Here is a 19,723-nt window from a genome sequence, read left to right as displayed (position 1 = left end):
TCTTCAAGATAATCAATTACCCGGTCAGCTTTATGACGAAGAAAGGATTTTGTTCCAGCTGTACGAGTAGTTTTTTGCTTTGATCTATTGATCTTGTTCCTCTCACTTATCTTCTGCACTTATCAAGTTCAGCCGTGATCAAAATTTAACACACAAAAAACATGAGAAAGAACAATAGTAAATGATCAAAAGTCGGCCTCTATACCATAAAATTTGGACTACAGAAATAGTCACAAAGGTAAATCCAATCAGATTCTTCAACATATTGTGGACGATTTGCAAGTGCTTCCTCTTTTGTACTAAATTTCTTGAAAATCTTGTGAAAATTGTATCGTCGACTTTTGTACTGTGTATTTAACTGCTTAAGAAGTGCTGGCTTAACATGTTCTCCTTCATCATAAGCAAAACTATTCTGAAATATGAGTGAAAAATTTATTGTAAATGTCAGAAAAAGTGCATAAATGACCTGTTGCAGAACTAGTTGTTACCAAGTCAAGAAGAAAAACAAGCCTTCAAAACAATTTCACTTACATTAACAAGTTTTAACATTCCTTCTCTATCAGATTCTTGGAGTTTGGACCATTTTTCTGCTTTCCATTTGCCATATTTGCGAATGACACAACTTGCCTCTGAGATGTATTGTTGTGCCCCTTCTCCAATTACTCTTCCACTAATTTCAAAGACCTGGACTTTTACCTTTTTGCCGGCCTTCTTTTCCTTGGACAGTGCAATATTGCGAGTATATCCTCTTTTCCTAGTTACATTGATGCCACCTACCCAAAACATAGTACACAGTTATGAATGTGAGTGGAAAAATCTGAAATGAAATTAGCTGTGTAATATTAGTTACAAGTAAATCTCATATACTGGTATCATTCTGTTGAACATCATCACTCTCATTATTCTGGTCACTTCCACAACCAATGGACTGGTTAGATCCGACTTGTACTGAAGTAGGAGTAGTATTTTGCTGCTCAACAGATGTAGGAGTTGTCAACTCATGTCTTGATGATCCTGTAGCAGTTTTGCGACCATTTGAGGTAGTAGGATCCTAAAATCCAGCCAGCTACACATTAGAAATGTATTTTTCGAATATTGCCAACTACCAAAAGTAAGAACTAACCTCAGTCTCATCAAATAGGCGAATTTGAACTGACTTTCTAGATAGGCTGAATTCAGCACCATTATTGGCATTGCTAGCCAGACTACCTTTTGGGCCACCAACTTGCTATAGTGAAGTAAGAAATACACAGCAGGGCAGATGCTTAATTGTTTAAAACCAATGGTATAAAGAAGTGAAGGTACAAGTACATAGCAAAGTCAATTTTCATCACCTGTTCACCTATTTTTTCTCTAGCTTCTGCTGCATTAGGTATTTCAGCACCTCGAGTTGGTCGCATAGGACATTTCCTGTCTTCCCTGGTCCAGCCATGTAACAAAATGATAAAAAGATATCAATCAGCCATGCATTTAGACTAAATATGTCTAGAAAGCCAGGACCAGGTACAATTACCAGCAATCAAAGGAGGAACTTAATTAATATGCCTTGTATTTTACAATAGATATTGCAAATTAGAAGATAAGAGTGACTAAAAATAATTCAAGATAAGAAATACACTTGATATGAACCAAAAGTTACATGGTAACTATAAATAGAAACTGAAAATGTTATTTACAACATCGTTTAGTCAAACTCATAGTCATCACTTTCTACAAATTTTTCACTTTCATCTTCACTCGAGCTCAATTGCTGAATCTCATCATCATCAACAAAAAAATCATCCATTTTCCTGGCATGTTTAGCTGAAGAATCAGAATTTACGATGCCAGTTTCTATAGCTTCATCAGCTAGCATATCGCCTCTTTTCAAGTTAGACAAATCAACATTCTCTTGAACCCCAATTAGGTCTTCAAGATAATCTTCTTGGTAAGCCTCTTCTTCTTCACATGATTTATCCTCATCCTTTTCAAGAACAGCATATGATGAACGTGGACAGACTGACTCGACAACATGCCAATCACCTCCAAGCCTCATATCCTTTACGTAAAAGACCTGTTTGGCTTGGGAAGCGAATACAAATGGCTGGTCTATATACCATTTTTTTGACAAATTGACGCTGGTTAGATTACTTTGTTTGTCTATTTTAAGACATGAGTTATTTTTCAAGTCCCACCAATCACACTTGAACAGAACTACTCGGCTTTGACTGAAGGAGTATTCAACCTCTAAGATATCTGTAATAGCACCATAGAAGTTTATTTCTACATCAGCATGCTCACCCTTCACCATAATGCCACTATTCTGGGTTTTTCTGTCTACCTCACGTGTTTTGGTATGAAATCTAAACCCATTGACATTACAACCAGGATATTTGATCACTCTAAAATCCAGTCCTTTGGCCAAAGACAACAATTCATCACAGCATCTGCCTTGTGTATGCATGTAAGTGACCTATATAACCCAAATAAGAAATTAGAATGACTGAACAAATTAACAACTATATAAATACAACAAGTTTTCTAGTAGTTTGTTCCATACTTACACGATCTTCAAACCACTTTGGAAACTCTAAATCGTGCATCTGCTCTACATTCGACACATTTTGCTGCTGAAGCAATTCTTTGTGAATCCTATACAATAGTATTATTAGTTATCTATGTGCTACAGTTAGTGCTATAATTGACTAAACATATAACATTTCTCATATGCATAAGGTAATAAATTTATTACCTTATGTAATCATCAATTTCTTCACAATTTTTCAAGATGAATAAATGTATTTTCATCAACTCTGATTCACTTAAGCAACAAAATGTTGCTGCCCCAAAAGGCCGAGCCATTCCAGAAAAAATAGACAACTTTCCAGCAGCCTCAAAGCGTTTCGTGTTTCTTTCTGGTTCATTAAATATTGTAGGAACATTGTGCAAGTACCTAGAAATGAATGTTAGACATTCATCATCCAAGTAACGCTCAACAATGCATCCTTCCGGTCGAGCTCTGTTGTGCACATAACCTTTGTATTGACCCATTTTTCTGTGTCACAAAAATGCAGCCATAAGATGTCACAGCAGTACGACCCTATGAAGCAAAAGAAGATTCAGTCTTAAAATAGCCTTTACACTACCTCTCAAATGGGAACATCCACCGGTATTGTGCTGGGCCAGCAAGTTTTGCTTCAGCAGGTAAATGGACCATTACATCGAAGAAATTTGGAGGGAAATTTTTTTCAAGTTTGCAGAGTATTACAACAATGTTTTTCTCCTGTGCATCTAACTCATCTACATAAAGAGTCCTGGAACAAATTTTCCTAAAAAAATTGCTTAGTTCTACCAAAGTTTGGGAAACATCCTTTGGCAGCATGCCTCTAATTGCTAATGGAAGTAGACGTTGCAAGAATACATGATAATCATGACTCTTCATCCCTGAAATTTGGCACTCTTTTGGCTTAACACAATGAGATATGTTTGAGGCAAATCCATCGGGGAACTTGAGTGAGCTCAAAAACTGGCATAGTTTTTGTTTTTCGCTGCGTGAAAGAGTGTAGCATGCAGCGGTCATTACCTTTGAATCCCCTTGAGTTTGAAGATGCAATTCTTCCCTCAATCTCATTTCCTTCAAATCCTCTCTAGCTTGCCAAGTGTCCCTATTTTTGTGTCCCGTACCCATCACTGTAGCCAACAAAATTTCACACACATTCTTCACGATATGCATAATGTCCAAGTTGTGTCTAATTTTGTTAGTACTCCAATATGGCAGCTCAAAAAAAATGCTTTTCTTCAACCAATTTGACTGATTTTGCATGCGTTTTCTTTTCTTCTCTTTAAGCAATTCAGGTGCCTTACCAAACACCATTTGATCAAACTCTCGAAGTTGTTCAAAGATTTCTTCACCGGATAAAGTTCTAACAGGCTGTCTAAGATCACTCTTGCCATCAAATGACTTTCTTTCTCTGCGCCATTTATGGTCCGCTGGCAAAAATCGCCGGTGCCCCATATAGCAACATTTTAATCCATTTCTCAGATATACACTGGTTGTATCATCTAAACAAATAGGACAGGCCTTACAACCTTTCGTACTCCATCCTGACAAATAGGTATATGCTGGAAAATCACTTATAGTCCACAATAGAGCAGCCCGTAACATAAATTTTTCTCCCACGGCTGCATCATAAGTCTCAAAGCCAGTGTCAAAAAACTCTTTCAACTCATCAATTAGAGGCCTAAAAAATATATCCATATCATTTCCTATGCACTTAGGACCTGGAATAATCATTGATAACAGGAAAAAAAGTGTCCTTTAAGCATTTCCAAGGTGGTAGATTGTAAGGAACAAGGATTACATGCCATCTACTATATGCATTATTCATGTTTCCATAGGGATTGAAACCATCAGTTGAAAGCCCCAACCTAACATTACGAGGATCTTTGGCAAAAGATGGGTGACTGTTATCAAACTCCTTCCAAGCTATTGAGTCAGCAGGGTGTGTCATTGTGTTTTCCTTCGGAACGCGTCTCTCTTTATGCCACCTCATATCTTGAGCTATCTCCTTGTTTATGAATAGTCTTTGCAACCTTGATTTTAAAGGGAAATAGCAAAGCACTTTCTAGGAATTTTAGAACCCGGGGATTTATAACGAGGCGCTTTACATTTTTCATTTGGGCAGTGATCGAGGCTTTCATTTTCTTTCCAAAAAGTGCACAATCATTTTCACATGCATGTATTTTTTCACACTTGAGTCCTAGCTCACGAATTAAATTTTTTGCATCATAGTATGAGCTAGGAATTGATGCCATGGGAAAGACTTGAATGAGAAATTTCAGCAGCATATCGATGGATTTGCAAGTCCACCGATTCATAGTTTTCAAATGAAGGATATGGACAACAAATGAAAGTTTTGAGTACTTATCACAACCCGGGTAGAGACTTTTTTCAGCTTCAGATAATAATCTAAGAAACTTACTTGCTTCCCCCTCTTGCTTATTTGGTATATCCCTATTATGTTCCCCCGAATTTCTCTAATTCTCGCCAAAGTTTGCAGTACCAACGTCATTTAACATTTCTTGAATATCATCTGACTCACTGTTTTCTTCATCTAAAACTATGTTATCATTTTCATCCTCATCAGAATCTTCAAACCTTTCACCATGATATACCCACCTAGTATAGCTCTCAACAATTCCCCCACACAAATGACTTTTCATGACCTCCATAGTTTGATCCTCAAAGTTGTTGCACCCTTTACATGGACAAGGGGGCTTATATATGGGATCCTTGCCTAAATAAGCAAATTCAACGAATTCTTTCACTCCTGCCAAATATCTAGGATGCAAGTAATCTTTAATTGTCATCCAACTCCTATCCATGTTTTTTCACAAGCACCGTTGATCCTAACACAAAAAAATACGCAACCATGATACTACAATGACAACACATATAATAAATATAGGAAATTAAGCTCAATACAGGAAATTAATCTTCCCATACAACAATAATAAAAATTAAACAAAATACAACACATCTATTAGTAAATTCAAACATGTCACAACTACACATTTGGTTCATAAATACAAAAAGGAAACTAACTGTCAAACATGTCACAAATACACCTGGACGTTCTTGTCAAAAAGGAAACAAACTTTTGGTTCATAAAGAAGACAACAAAACGAAAAGGACAGGGGAGAAATTTAATTATTAGATCTCAGTGGAGATTTCCTGGGACGGCACTGAGATCACAGTAACAAACAACCAGTTCAATCAATGGCTATCATTACCTGGAGCAGTATAAAAATTTTAAAAAGGGTATCCCTCTAAAGTTATTAGTTCTTAATTAAGTCTAGGTAGAATATTTTAAAAGGTGTTCTTATCTCATTAAACACTAGTTAAAATATTTTAATCACATGTTATTTATCATATGAATATACATATTCGTAATTATTATTTTCTTTTATATTTATGCATTTTTCTGTTTAACTTTAATTTTCTAAAATTTAACACTTGAATTATTTCTTAATGAGTATCTAATGAATAAATAACCCTTACTTTACTTAGGCAGGTTCAGCTCCTTGTGAAATCTCAGTTGAGGTTTTTGGGGACAACACTAAGATCACAGTAACAAACTAGCGCAATCAGTGGCCATTGTTATCTAAGGCCCTGGAAAGACCAATTAGGGAAAAGGCACCATTAAAGTTTTTACCCCAGTCAAAAGTTTGATAGTAGTTTGTCTAGTTCTTTTTTTCTTTTTCTTTTGTTCCCGCTTAATGTTTTCATGCTTATCTGTTCTTCTCTCGTGTTTGAGTTTGTCTACAATTTTACTTTTGGGTCCAAAATTTGCAGTCAGATGATTAGCAGTTTTGATTAATTTTCAGTGAGAGTTGTATTGTGCACCCTTTGAAATGTATGTAAGTACTAAATCTCGCCATACTAATGGTAAGATATCGAAAATTCATCTACTATCTTAACAGAATTTACATCTTACATAAGTAAACTTACCAGTTGTAACGTGGTAACTTGGTGCCTTCACGACACTACAACATTTAGCAGTTATAAATGTTAAGAATTTTCCATAAAGCCACTTTATAAAATCTTCATTAAAGGTTATCTAATTTTCAAATTTGTTAAGTATAATACTATAATGTGAGCACAACAATATGACCACTTTGCTTTATTCCAAAAAAAAAAGTGATGATAATAAATGGATAGGAACAAAACCATCCGAAATGGGACTCAAATCAATATTCAACATTAATTGGTTCACATTTTCCACAAGTCAACATCCCATTTTTTTTAATCTGGATTTGCTTTAAAAGCAAATTGATACACAAATCCAAGATAAAAATAAGAAGAAAACGAGTGAAATATTTCCTCAATAAGGACAGTCTTCATCCAACATTTGCTGTGATTGAGTTATTATGGGTCCTAGACATAAGACATTTTTTCTTTCTTTTTCCTTTTCTTGGTGTGAGTATCCATAAATTGTTATTTACCATCTGGACAAGAAGGAAAGTCCCAAATACATTCAAAGCATCTCTATCAATTTTCTTCAGGCCCCATGCCATGGACAGAGCATGATAGCTATATATCAAGAACTTTTATTGTTTCAATATACTCTTGCGAATAGGAATTAAAATAAGACTATGTGCAATGCAAAACACAAACTCGTCTACAAGCTCAATTAGTCACAACCTATGTAGCCACAATTGTTGAGGAATTCAAGGGATCAGGAAAGGGCTAAATCTGTGTAGCCACAGCCTGTATGTTAGGAGGCTGTTATGAACCCATACATACCCGAAATAAAATGTTGACAAAAAGTTAACAAGGGTAAAACCCACAAGCAAGTAGAATCCAAAAGGAGGAGATGACTCCATTCATAAATCAAATGAAACCCAAAAAACTGGACTGAAATTTTTGGCAAAAAAAAAAATTTATGGCAAAACATTTGGGGGAAAATTAGGGAGGAAAAAGAGAATCGGCATACCTTTTTTGGTAGAGAGTTGCTGCTAAATGTGGTCATCTATTTGATCATTTCCGAGCCAAGATCAATTAGGAGATGGCGAGGAGATGTTTCGGCAGAGATAAGGAGTAGTGTGCTACAGTTGGTTCTAAGTGTTAGCTGTTGGCTTTAGGATACTGATAGGTTTTGTTCGGTGATACTGGTAGTGTTGGCTTTAGGATACTGGTAGTGTTGGCTATTTCGTTCGAAGTGTTCTAAGTGTTTCCGCGCCTCTCCTCAAAATATTGACTTTGAATGAAATTTCAATTCCTTAGATTTCCCCCTTGTTCAGTACCAAAATTTCAATCAAAGTTTTTTAGTTTCCAACATTTTAGTTGAATTAATATTTTACTAATATAATATTACTTGCTACTTTTAAATATTTTTGTGAAAATATTCATAATGGATGAGAAAATTATGTTGAAATATTACAAGCGGTGAATGCACCTTGGTTCTGCTTCAAATAGTTATTTTTTTATGACATCAAACAGTTGATCCGATATTAATATTACAAGTGAATTTTTAGCTTCAAATTTTATTTAAATTTACTAATGTATTTCTAATCACTACTTCTTAACATATTTATCAAAAAATTATAATGGATGAAATTTTTTTGCTAAATTCAAAGAACTAGTAAATATACTCTTTCTCAAGTTGTAATAGTTTATATAGTTGCTCTAACTAGAAACTTTCATTAATTTTTTTTAGTTAAAAACCTATTGAGTAACTATGACTAGTTTAATAAATCATCAAATTTTTAAAAAATTAAATTAATATTTAAGTAACTATGACTAGTTTAATAAATCATCAAATTTTTAAAAAAATTAAATTAATATTGAGGCTCACAATTAAATAAAGTCATAGTTAATAAATCATCAAATTTTAAAAAAATTAAATTAATATTGAGGCTCACAATTAAATAAATGCATTAGAGATGTTCAAGTTAGTGATGATACTTATGTTGTCACTAACTATGCTATAGTTTCACTAACAAAAATTGGTCGTCAGTAAACATAAACAGTGACAACAATGAAAAGTTGTCAAAAAAAGCGGTAGAATTACTGACAACATTTATTAAGTCGTCACTATCGCAAATCTCGCACCTTCCAAGTCCCATGGCGCGAAATAGTTTTGTGACGACAATTAAAGGTTGTCACTGAAAACTCAGTTGCTTTGAGTCAATTGTGACAACCTTCAAAGTCGTGACTAAACAACCTCATTTTGTGACGACTTTTTGTCGTCACAAAGAAATGTTATCACTAATGACTTTTTTCTTGTAGTGAAAATAATGTCTCGAAAATATATAAAAATTTTCGGATTCTCACATTCATTCTTTCGGGGCGTCACACCAAAACATAGAAGTCTTGGGTTCAAATCGCCCTTCTTCCTTCCCATTTCTTGCATCTCAATCTTCCACGCTAAAAAAGAAATTAAAAAAGAAAACAATACACCTTCCAATTCATCAAGATACAAAGTATCAAGATTCTTTGTGACTTCAAGGATCATCTTCTTGGTGTAGAATTTGGTAGCCAAAGATTGTAGGACTTTTTCAACAATTCTAACGTCTTCCAATTTCTCACTATTGGATTCCATGTTATTAACAATTTCCTTAATTCTGCTGGCAAAATCTTTAAATAACTACGTTTTTTTCATTTGTGCCAACTCAAATTGTCTCTTGAGTTCTTGCAACCTTATCCTTATCACATTCGAAGTGCCTCGATTAGAATTCTCTAAAATTGTCTAAGGCTTATTTGCCATTTCTGCATACATGAATTTTTGAATGCATGCAATTGGATTTTGGTATTGAGATAATGAAGTGTTTTGGAATCTAATTGTTTATTTTTCCTCAATTCTTTGGTTGCACTACTTGATGATTCCATGTCTTTTGCAGGTTCCATGAATCCTCTATCCATAATGTCCCATATCCTAGTGCTATCCCATATCCTAGTGCTTCAAAAAAGTCTTTCCATCTGATTACGCCGTCACTCAAAATCATTTTTAACATCAACAGCAAAAGTATGACACTTTTGTAAATAATATATATCCATGTATTAACTTTTCAAGATCTCACACAAACTCTGTACCACGGCACCAAAAAAAAAGTGTAGTGGAAGTAAATATAATGTTGCAAAGTATCGAGGTTTAGTTTGAATATATGCAAAATAAACTATGGAAATCTCAAGTATGAACAAAGAAATATGGAGAACAAACAAACAGGCATAGGAGGATTTAGAATTTTATTTTCTTGATGCTAATTTTTCTCAACTACAAATGGAAAATCTTAACTAGACAAATCACTGAAACATATTCTAGTTCTAATACCAAAACACAACTAAACTTTATTTCCTAAACTAATTTTGACACCAATTCTAAACCCAATAACAAATCAACTTCTAAAACTACTAAAATTCTAAATACATTTAGTTTAATATTTTTTTGTTAACTCCGTTTACGAGAAGAGTCTTCCACAAAAGAAGAGAAAATTTAGAAATTTGTGGTTGTTATAAAAGAAGAATATGAAAGTAAAATGTGATTCATGTTTGTGTGATGTATAAAACTTCTCTTCTCCCACATAATTGTTTTTAAATGTGTCAAATATCTTTCCACTACATTTTTATACATTAATAAGTATTATCAAGTCTCTAGACTTTGATTCTAGGGTGCTTGTCGAAATTGGAGTCACAAGAAGATGCTTGTCGGATTTTGAAGATTGATTTTTTAGAAGAGTTAGAGTACTCGAACATTGAATTAAATTGGGCTGCTTGATTGGTCTTGGCGTACTCAACTATTGTTTGATAATTGAAAAAAATTGACCTTAATTGAAATAGATATTATGAAAAGATCATATCATATTGTTTGGTGTTAGACAATGATAAGAGAAAAAGACCCTATCATAATTGTTGTCTTGTTGAAATAAAAGAGTTGGAAAAATTAGTACTTTTAGATTGTTCAAGATGATGATTGTTGTCTTGGTGAAATAAAAGAGTTGGGAAAAGGAGTCTTTCAGATTGTTCATGATAATGATTTATAAGAGTAAGAAATTTGATATGAGTTGTCATTCAGAGAAGCTAATAAGTTGAAGGTAAAGTGAGCAATTAGTCTATCTGGTTACATGGATTGCAATGATTAACAAAGATTTCAAAGATGGTGCAATAATTTTAATGAAGATTTTTTGTTGATAATTGTGTGAATTTGTGTTAATAGAAAGTTTGGTTTAAGAGAGGTATTATTGGCATACTCAAACCAAACTTACTAATGGTTGATATTTTCTATTTCTAGTATAAAATTCAAATATAATCAAATTTTAGTAGTTTACTTGTTTAAGGTTTAGAGTGATTATTTGATAGTTTCTTATATTAATAGTTGCTCCTTTGCTAGGTTACGTTGACAATACATTAGGTGTTATAGTATTATTTTCGGTTGAGAAAAATAAGAGAAAGTTTAGAGAGGGTCATGGTTATTGTAAAGGCAATTCTGCTTAGAGTTTGCCAATGTTAATATGAGAATAGGTTGTGATTCATATTTGTATAATTTATGAAACTTCTCTCCTCCCACATATTTTTTGTATAAGGATAATTATAGTTTTGGTCCCCTACTTAACTTGAAAACATAGTTTTTCTCTCTAGTCTGGTTTCCTTTTTTGGTAACTTGCGTTAGGGTTTTGTCCCGGATGCATGGAGGGTCCTCCGTGGCCGCCACCGGCTGCAGGGGGTGCCGCGGCCTCCTCCAGGTCCTTCGCAGACGTGCTCGCTGGCCCATGCCGGTTAGAGTCGAATATTCCGGATCTGGGGTGTTCCTCACATCGCATAGAGGGGAACCTGCGTTGCTACTATCTCAGAAGGAGTTGCAGCTTCTCTCTGCACCGTTTCAGAATGCGTTAGTCGGCAGGTTTCCCTTTCGCCGCCCACCTATGGAAGTCATTAGGCATTTTTTCGTTTCGCTAGGTCTGAAGGGGGCGTGTGATGTTGGCCTGCTAGATCTTAATCACGTCCTCATCAGGCCGTCGTCTGAGGAGGACTTTACAAGACTTTTCTTGCGCCGCTCCTGGGTCGTAAAGGGCGCGCAGATGCTGGTATCAAAGTGGACGCTGGATTTCAAAGCTCATCAGGATGCTACGTTCGCCCCTGTGTGGGTGTCCTTGCCGTCGCTGCCGTTGCCTTTGTTTAACAAGATGTACATTGCCAAACTGGCGGGATTGCTAGGAAGATTTCTAAAGATTGACTCTGCGACTTTAGCGTTGAAACGCCCGTCCGTGGCGAGGGTGCTCGTTGAGATGGATGTTTCGGTGTCTCCTCCACACCGTATTTGGATTGGAGAGGATCAGGAGGGTTTCTGGCAGTCGGTGGAGTATGAGAACTGGCCAAAATTTTGTGGGTTTTGCACTCGTTTTGGTCATGAAGTTGGGGAGTGTTTTAGGAAAAACCCAGATCTTATTCCTGCCAAACCTCTAGGCAAGAAGGTTGACAAGGCAGTGGCGGTTTACAGACCTAAGGTAACCACTGGTCAGGCTACGTCTGCGCGGGCATGTCCGGATATTCCGATTATGGAACCTGGGGTGGATACCCATGATCTGGAGGTACCTAAGGCTGATATGGGTCCGACGGCGCATAATCACGCGGAGGAGCATTGTGACCCGGGGTTAGCCAACATGGAGGCAGCCGCTGGTGATCAGACAATTTTGGAGGAATTCCGTGGTGGTGCGGAGTTTGGTGGAGACTCGGTAGCTGTGGCTGGGCTTGAGGGTGTAGCCGCTGTGGCTTTGACGGATATGGATGCGCTGGAGGTTGATTCCCCCCAGCTTTTAGTGTCGAGGACTGATGATTGCGAAAGGGGAGTAGGCGGGCAGGAGGCCAGGTGTGTGCCATCCTCCAATACTTTTGCTGTATTGCAAGCACTTGCAGACAAAGAGTTCCAGGATTTTGAGCGCACCCCGTCCAGGTCTAAGGCTCATGCTCCAACAACTAGGCCGAAACACAGAAGGCAGTACTCGGACGGGGATATACCAGGTGAAGTGGCACAATGGGCTCACCTTAAGGAGTTTCATAGGGTGTTGCATCAACGGTTGTCGCCTGATCAGATGGCAACGGGAGGGATGCTGGACGGGGTGCAGGGTGCTGCGGCGCAGGTGGAGCAGCAAGAAGCCGCGGGTAAAGGTCGGCTTGGGGCTAGGCACAAGGGCGGTCGTCTGGCTAAAACGTCATCCAACCAGGTTCATATCTTGTCTCAAAATCCTTATTCGTTGCAGTCTCATGTTAAATCCCTTTAAGATTGTGGTGTGGAACATACGTGGGGCTTCTCGTAAAGATTCACTCAGATATCTACATAAGATTTGCAAAGCTAATAAAATACGGATTCTAGTTCTTCTAGAACCATTGTCGGATACACCGCAGCTGGAGGTGGTTCGCCGGTTTCTAGGTTTCGACAGAGCGTCGGTAGCATTGAATAATAAGGTATGGGTTTTTTGGTACGATGAGTTGTCATTGTGCTTCAGGGAGATGGCCGAGCAACTCCTTCATATGGGCATTTCTTTTCCGTCTGGTTGCTCGATTCAGCTTTCGGCTGTATATGCACGGTGCTCGAGGGTGGGGCGACGCGACCTGTGGGCGGCAATGGAAGAATTGGCGGGCTCCGTGCGGGGGCCTTGGTTACTGGCAGGGGATTTCAATGTCATTTCCACTGTGGAGGAACGAGCGGGTGGTTCTCCAGCCAATGCACGGAACATTGAGGAATTTAACGCTGCCATTGGCACCTGTGGTTTAGCGGAGGTTCCTTTTGATGGGTCGTTATTTACATGGACGAATGGTAGGGTGTGTCAGAGATTGGATAGGGCTTTGATGAATTGGGATTGGGCTGAGGGGTATGATCTCTCCCATGTGTCTCATTTGTCCAGAGGGCGTTCGGATCATGCTCCGCTGGTTATTACTGCCAACAATGGGAGAAAAGGGAAAAGTTCTTTTAAATTTTTAAATGTATGGCAGAGGCATTCAGGTTTTATGGAGGTGGTCCGCCAGGGTTGGGCGATGCCCGTGGAGGGGCTGGGTATGCCGAAGTTCCATAATAAATTGCGGGCGGTAAAAGGCTGTCTGCAAACATGGAATGTACAGGTCTTTGGTAATGTTTTTAACAAAGTGAAGGAGGCTGAGGCTGTTATGAAACAAAGGGAGGAACATTTTGACAAGGAGAGGGATTCAGTTTCCAGAGCAGAACTGGAGGAGGCAAAGGCGGCTTATGCACGGAGCTTGGCAGTGGAGTGTGAGTACTGGAGACAAAAGTCGGGCATCAAATGGTTGCAGGTTGGGGATGCTAATTCGGCATACTTCCATTCTCGTTGCCGCCAACGCCGAAGTTATAATTTTGTGGCCCGTATTAAAGAGCAATCTGGAGCATGGCTGGAGGATATACAAGATATTAGGCGGTCAGCCGTGGGGTTCTTCTCCTCCTTGTTCGCATCTGAGCAACACGGTTTTCTCCCTCCAGCACTTCCGTTTTCGCTCCCTCAATTAACGCCGGCAGATAATGACAGGTTAGGTGCCTTGCCTGGAATGGAAGAATTGAAGGGGGTGGTCTTTGCTTTGGATGCAGATAGTGCTCCGGGTCCGGATGGGTTTGGGGCAGGTTTTTATCAGGTGTGCTGGGATATTATTAAATCTGATTTATTGGAGGCGGTACAGGCCTTTTTCCAAGGTATGCGGCTGCCTAGGTGCTTTACTAGCACTTCCATCATTTTATTGCCTAAGGTGGCGGGTGCTGGGCAATGGAAAGATTTCCGGCCAATAAGTCTTTGCAACGTCTGCTCGAAAATTATTTCCAAGCTCGTCTCGGATAGGTTGGCTACGGTTCTCCCTACCTTAATATCCCCGTGGCAGACAGGGTTTGTGCCAGGTCGGGGGATAACGGACAACATTCTTCTTACTCAGGAGTTGGTGGTGGATCTGGATAGGCGGTTGAGGCACCCAAATCTTATGCTAAAATTGGATATGGAAAAGGTGTATGACAGGGTCGAATGGCCTTTTCTTTTGTTTATGCTTCGGAAGTTTGGATTTGCTGAACATGTGGTAGACATTATTTTTCGCTTGGTGTCTAATAATTGGTTTTCTGTCTTGGTGAATGGAGAGCCTTCTGGATTTTTTAAGTCCACGAGGGGTGTTAGGCAGGGTGACCCGGTTTCTCCTGGTCTTTTTGTGTTAATTGCGGAGTTTTTAGGCCGTGGGCTGCACCATCTCCTGGATAGTCAGCCGCACTGGCGGTTTGTTTCAGCAGGGACAGTAGTCCCCTACCTGGCCTTCGCCGATGACATGCTCATTTTCACAAGATGTTCAGAGGAGTGCTTGTCTGCGCTCAAGGGTTTTCTTTCGGACTATCAAGAAGCATCAGGACAGAGAGTGAATGTCACCAAGAGTTCTTTTTTCTTGCCGTCATGGGCTTCTCCGGGCCAGGAGCAGTTGGTACATAGGGGTCTGGGTTTCAACAGGCAGACATTTCCTTTCACTTATTTGGGGGCTCCTATTTATAAAGGCCGGCGTTGTGGTATCTTGTTTGATGGAATTGTTTCCAAAATGAGGAGTCGTCTTGAACATTGGAGCATGAAATTGCTATCTTTTGGGGGTAAGCTCGTATTAGCACGGCATGTCCTTGCTTCGCTGCCCATGTATTTACTTCAGGTGTTGGATCCTCCCAAGGCTGTGCTCACTAGGCTGGGCGTACTTTGTAATTCCTTTCTTTGGGACCAGAACGGGGAGAGGCGCATTCATTGGTCCTCCTGGGATAATTTGTGCTTTCCTGTTGACGAAGGGGGCCTGGGTTTCTGCTCTTTCAGGGACATGGCGCGAGCTTTCTCCGCTAAATTGTGGTGGCGGTTCAGGCTGGGAACTTCTGTTTGGGCAGAATTCATGCACGCCAAATACGTCAACGGTTGTCATCCAGCGGACGCGGCACCCGTGCGACCTTCGGCGATTTGGAGGCGTCTTCAAGCGATACGTCCCATGGTTGAGCCGAGCATTAGGTGGTGTTTAGGGGATGGTTTGGTGGATTTTTGGAAAGATCGCTGGGTCCTTCATGAGCCTTTGGAGAGTGTGGTGGTTCGGCCTGATCATCCTCATTTCCTTGTCTCCGAATTTATTACGTTGGATGGGTGGGATGACTTGCGTCTTGCCCAATGGGTCCCGAGTTTTGTCATCCAGGCTATCAAGGACACGCCATTCGACGTATCTCAGAAAGATAGGATGGTTTGGCTACCTTCTCCGACGGGTTGCTTCTCGGTTAAGTCGGCATGGGAGGTGCTCCGACAAAAGAGGCAGTATTCCTTGGTTGACTCACTGCTATGGTCTTCGGTGTTGCCAATGAAAATGTCGTTTCTCGCTTGGAGAGTGATGCGCAATTTCCTACCTTTGGATGTGACTTTACGGTCGAGAGGTTTGTCTTGTCCCTCTAGATGTGGGTGCTGTTATCTGGAGGAGGAAGACCTTTTGCATGTCTTCTTTAAAGGCCCGGTGGCCTCCGAGGTGTGGCGGAGGATGTCTGCCCGTTTTGGTTTTCGATTACCCAATTGCTTGGGCATGGCATCAGTTTTTAAAGCGTGGTATTGGACGGCAGCAATTCCTTCGAAGGACCATATTCGGACGTTTATGCCAGTTGTAGTGTGCTGGTTTCTTTGGTCTGCCAGGAACCAGGAGCGTTTCCGCGGCATCCATTGGGGGAGTGACAAGGTTATCTGCGAGGTAGACCATTTCTTGGAGGGGCTTGGGAAGGCTAATTTGTTTCGTCGGTCGCACTTCAACGGAGATGTCGATTGTGACTTACTTCGTTTGGTTACCACGCCGCCGCGGCGGAGGATCCCTCGGGCGGTTATGTGGGAAAAGCCGCCTTTTGGTTTGCTTAAATTGAACTCGGACGCCAGTGTGAAGCATGGCAGGGCCACGGGTGGGGGGCTAGTCCGGGATTATCAGGGAAAAATGATTTTTGCTTTTTACAAGGAATTCGGGGACTACAATGTGTTGGAGGCAGAAGGTCTGGCTTTACTGTTTGGTTTGCAGTTGTGTTCACAACGGGGGCTTCGCCCTTCGTTGGTAGAAGTGGATTCTAAAGCCTTGGTGCAGTTGGTTGTCTCTGGGGTACTTGCTAAGTGGCCTTTATGTAATTGCTTGAGGAAAATTAGGGGACTTCTAGAGGGTTTTTCAGCCACTATCGCGCATGTGTTCCGTGAGGCCAACTCGGCGGCAGACAGGCTAGCGGATATGGGAGCAATAGGAGTCACGGAATATGACCAGTTCCAGGAGTTGCCGGCAATCGTCCGGGCCTCAGTGGTGCTGGACTCACGGAGTGTGCCTGGGGTTCGTTGGATTAGCGAAGGGGTTTAGGTTATGTATGCCTAGTCTTTACATTGGGGAGGCGTCTCCCTTCTTTGTTTAAGTTGTCGTTTTCAATAATATTTAGGGGCTGGCATCCCCTCCCCGTGTACGGGGTTTTGCCAAAAAAAAAAATAGTTTTGGTCCTCAATGTTTGGCTTATGTGTTAAATTGGTCCTTAATGTTTCATTAAAGCAAATCTAGTCCTTAAAGTTTCTAATTTTAACCACATTAGGACAACTAATGGAAATTCAAGAATGATTAACTGTCAAAATCAAATTTCCATTAGTCAACAACTTTAACTTTGCATTTTTATTCCCTCCAATCTTTTGATTTTGAATCATTTTATTCTCCTACATTTTAAATAGTGACATTAAGGGTTGTAGAATGAAATAAGATGCACACGAGAACAAAATTGTATTCAATAAGTAATAGAAATTTTAATTTTTTTATTAATATATTATTATTATTCAATCAAAAGGAGGAAAGAGTTACAAAACCCTAAATCTGCGAAAGGATGGATAACCAAGTTTATCCATCCGATATTCACCCCTAGCCATTGAAGGCAACCCAGTAATACTATCGTAAATACAGACCGAAAGAAGAGGATGAGCGGATCCCGTATTGGCCAATACATCCGTGACTTTGTTCGCCTCCCTATAGCAGTGTGTGATCTGAAGCCCGCCCTGAGTCACTCGTTCAATCTTCTCCACCTCTCCCTTGATGGACCAAGGACACCGGTAGCTTCTCGATAGAACCCGTTGTAGCAACAAGGAATCCGTCTCAACCTCCAAATTACCCGTGAAACCCCATTGTACACATAGCTGGAGTCCAATCAGGAGTGCCGTAGCCTCTGCTTGCATGCCGGTACACCTCCCAAGGTATCCGGAGAACGTAAAAACCATGCACCCCGCAGAAGTTCGAAGGATCACCCCACCACCACTCACCCCTGGGTTACCCTTAGAGCACCCATCGATATTGAGCTTGACCACGCTAGGCCCCGGAGCACGCCACTGAATTTGTCGGATGAAGAAAGCGTCTGGCCGGCATTCCATCAACGCAAGAACGTAGGCCACTCCATCACCCGAAGCAACTCCCCGAAACGTAGCCAGTACGCCTCCTTTAAATCCCGGAAGATGCCTTGACAGACACCAACGGGGTTTGGCACCGACCCGTGGAATACAGCTTTATTCCTAGCCTTCCAAATATGCCAACAGCTGAGATTGGGTAAGAGCTAAAACACAAACCTAAGCTGGTCCGACTTCACCTGCCTGAGCCACCAACTACCCAGCCACCCTCGGATATGTTCGGCATTCATAGCCAATCCACACGACGGTCCAAAAAACCTCCACACCATATCCGCTAGATCTCCCTCCAAGAACAGGTGTCGGAGGGACTCAATATTCGACATCTGACAGCAATAGCACTTTGACGGAAGCTGAAACCCGTGCGTTGCCAACACGTCATCCAGTGGCAAGCGACTTAGTAATAAGTGAAGCATTAAGAAAGACACCTTTAATAGTAATCTAGTCCTTAGATCTCATGTTTTTTTTTATCTCTTTTGCATAATTAGTCTCAAATTTATTATAATATATGTATATTATTGTTTTATGCTATTCATAAATAATTAAAAATATGTGCTATCATTTTTTATTTTAGTGATTTTAAAAAATTAACTAAATTCCTTTTTTTAAAGTATAAAGAATATGAACTATTTATAAATTAAGTTTTTTTGCATTTCAATGGGTTATCCATTGAGTTTGAAATGAAAATTAATATTTTATAACATTATTTGAATCATTTAATGATTATTAGGGTATGTAGATAGATATTAAAAATTTTAAAATTATAATATTACAACATTGGATTTTAATTGGTAGGAAAGACAACAAAAATAAAAGAATTTTTTGAAAAAAAATTCTTAAAAGTATTTCACATTAATATATGCCTTCACTAGCTTTTATAATCATAAGAGCAAAAACCACCAATGGCTATTAAACTATTGCTCATGTCGGCTTTTAATAATCAAATAATTTTTCATCACAAATTAGCTACTAAACTTACTAATGAACTCACCTATGGCCATTTCATCTATTATTGCTCTAAATCTACTAAATAATCAGAACACATGTCAAAATACAAGGGTAAATTTGTCCATAATGATTATTTTTTTGTCAAAACATGGTTCTAATTATTTAATAGATTAAGAGTAATAATCGATGAAATGACTATAGGTGAGCTAATTTAGTTTAATGGCTAATTTGTAATGAAAAATTGTTTGGTGATAAAAACTGATGCGGTTATTAATTTAACTACAAAATTTGAAGCCTATGTGTCCAATACATGCAGGAATTTGTGTAGTAGTAACGATAATAAATTTATATTTCAAAACTATAAATCTTCTTTTCCTTCACTAATTTTTATTTTATTTCATATCGATATATTGTCTCCAAGTATAACTTATTAACAAAAAGATGCTATTTATGCTTTGATAATGTTGTGCCAATATAAGTAATTTTTTTTTGAAATTCTATAGAAATTAATTTAGGAACATATTTGTTGTATATTTAATTCAATTCACATATAATTTTATCTTAGAAAACCTAATGTAGCTACTTAAATCTAAGAGACCATATTGACTGACACTTCAAATATTACAGACTAAAATGCAATTTCAAAACTTTTGACTAAATCCAATTTTATTTTGACCATTAGTTATTATGATTTTCTATTAGTTGTCATAAGTTTTCTTAAAATTAGAAAACTTTAGGAACCAGATTGTTTTAGTTGAAAGATTATGGACTATTATCACACAGACCAAACACTAGGAACCAAAATTGTATTAGTCCCTTTGTATGTGTCAAATAACCTTTTGCAATGTTTTTATAT

General features: G+C 38.9%; 1 protein-coding gene across 1 annotated transcript; it reads left to right on the top strand.

The window, feature by feature from the left end:
* The first annotated feature begins 13,099 nt into the window (after nucleotides 1-13,099).
* LOC113715853 (uncharacterized) lies at nucleotides 13,100-16,846 on the top strand. Its single transcript, XM_027240153.2, has one exon. It carries the CDS (start codon nucleotides 13,100-13,102, stop codon nucleotides 16,844-16,846), a length of 3,747 nt encoding a protein of 1,248 aa, XP_027095954.2.
* The last annotated feature ends 2,877 nt before the right edge of the window (nucleotides 16,847-19,723 follow it).

This window comes from Coffea arabica, chromosome 11c (genome assembly GCF_036785885.1).
Source record: "Coffea arabica cultivar ET-39 chromosome 11c, Coffea Arabica ET-39 HiFi, whole genome shotgun sequence".
NCBI classification, from domain to species: domain Eukaryota; kingdom Viridiplantae; phylum Streptophyta; class Magnoliopsida; order Gentianales; family Rubiaceae; genus Coffea; species Coffea arabica.
Note: the sequence above shows the minus strand (reverse complement) of the source record. Positions and strands in the feature narration are given on the sequence as shown.

Coding starts and splice junctions, on each gene's coding strand:
- LOC113715853 (XM_027240153.2), top strand. CDS start 13,100: ATGGAAGAATTGGCGGGCTCCGTGCGGGGGCCTTGGTTACTGGCAGGG.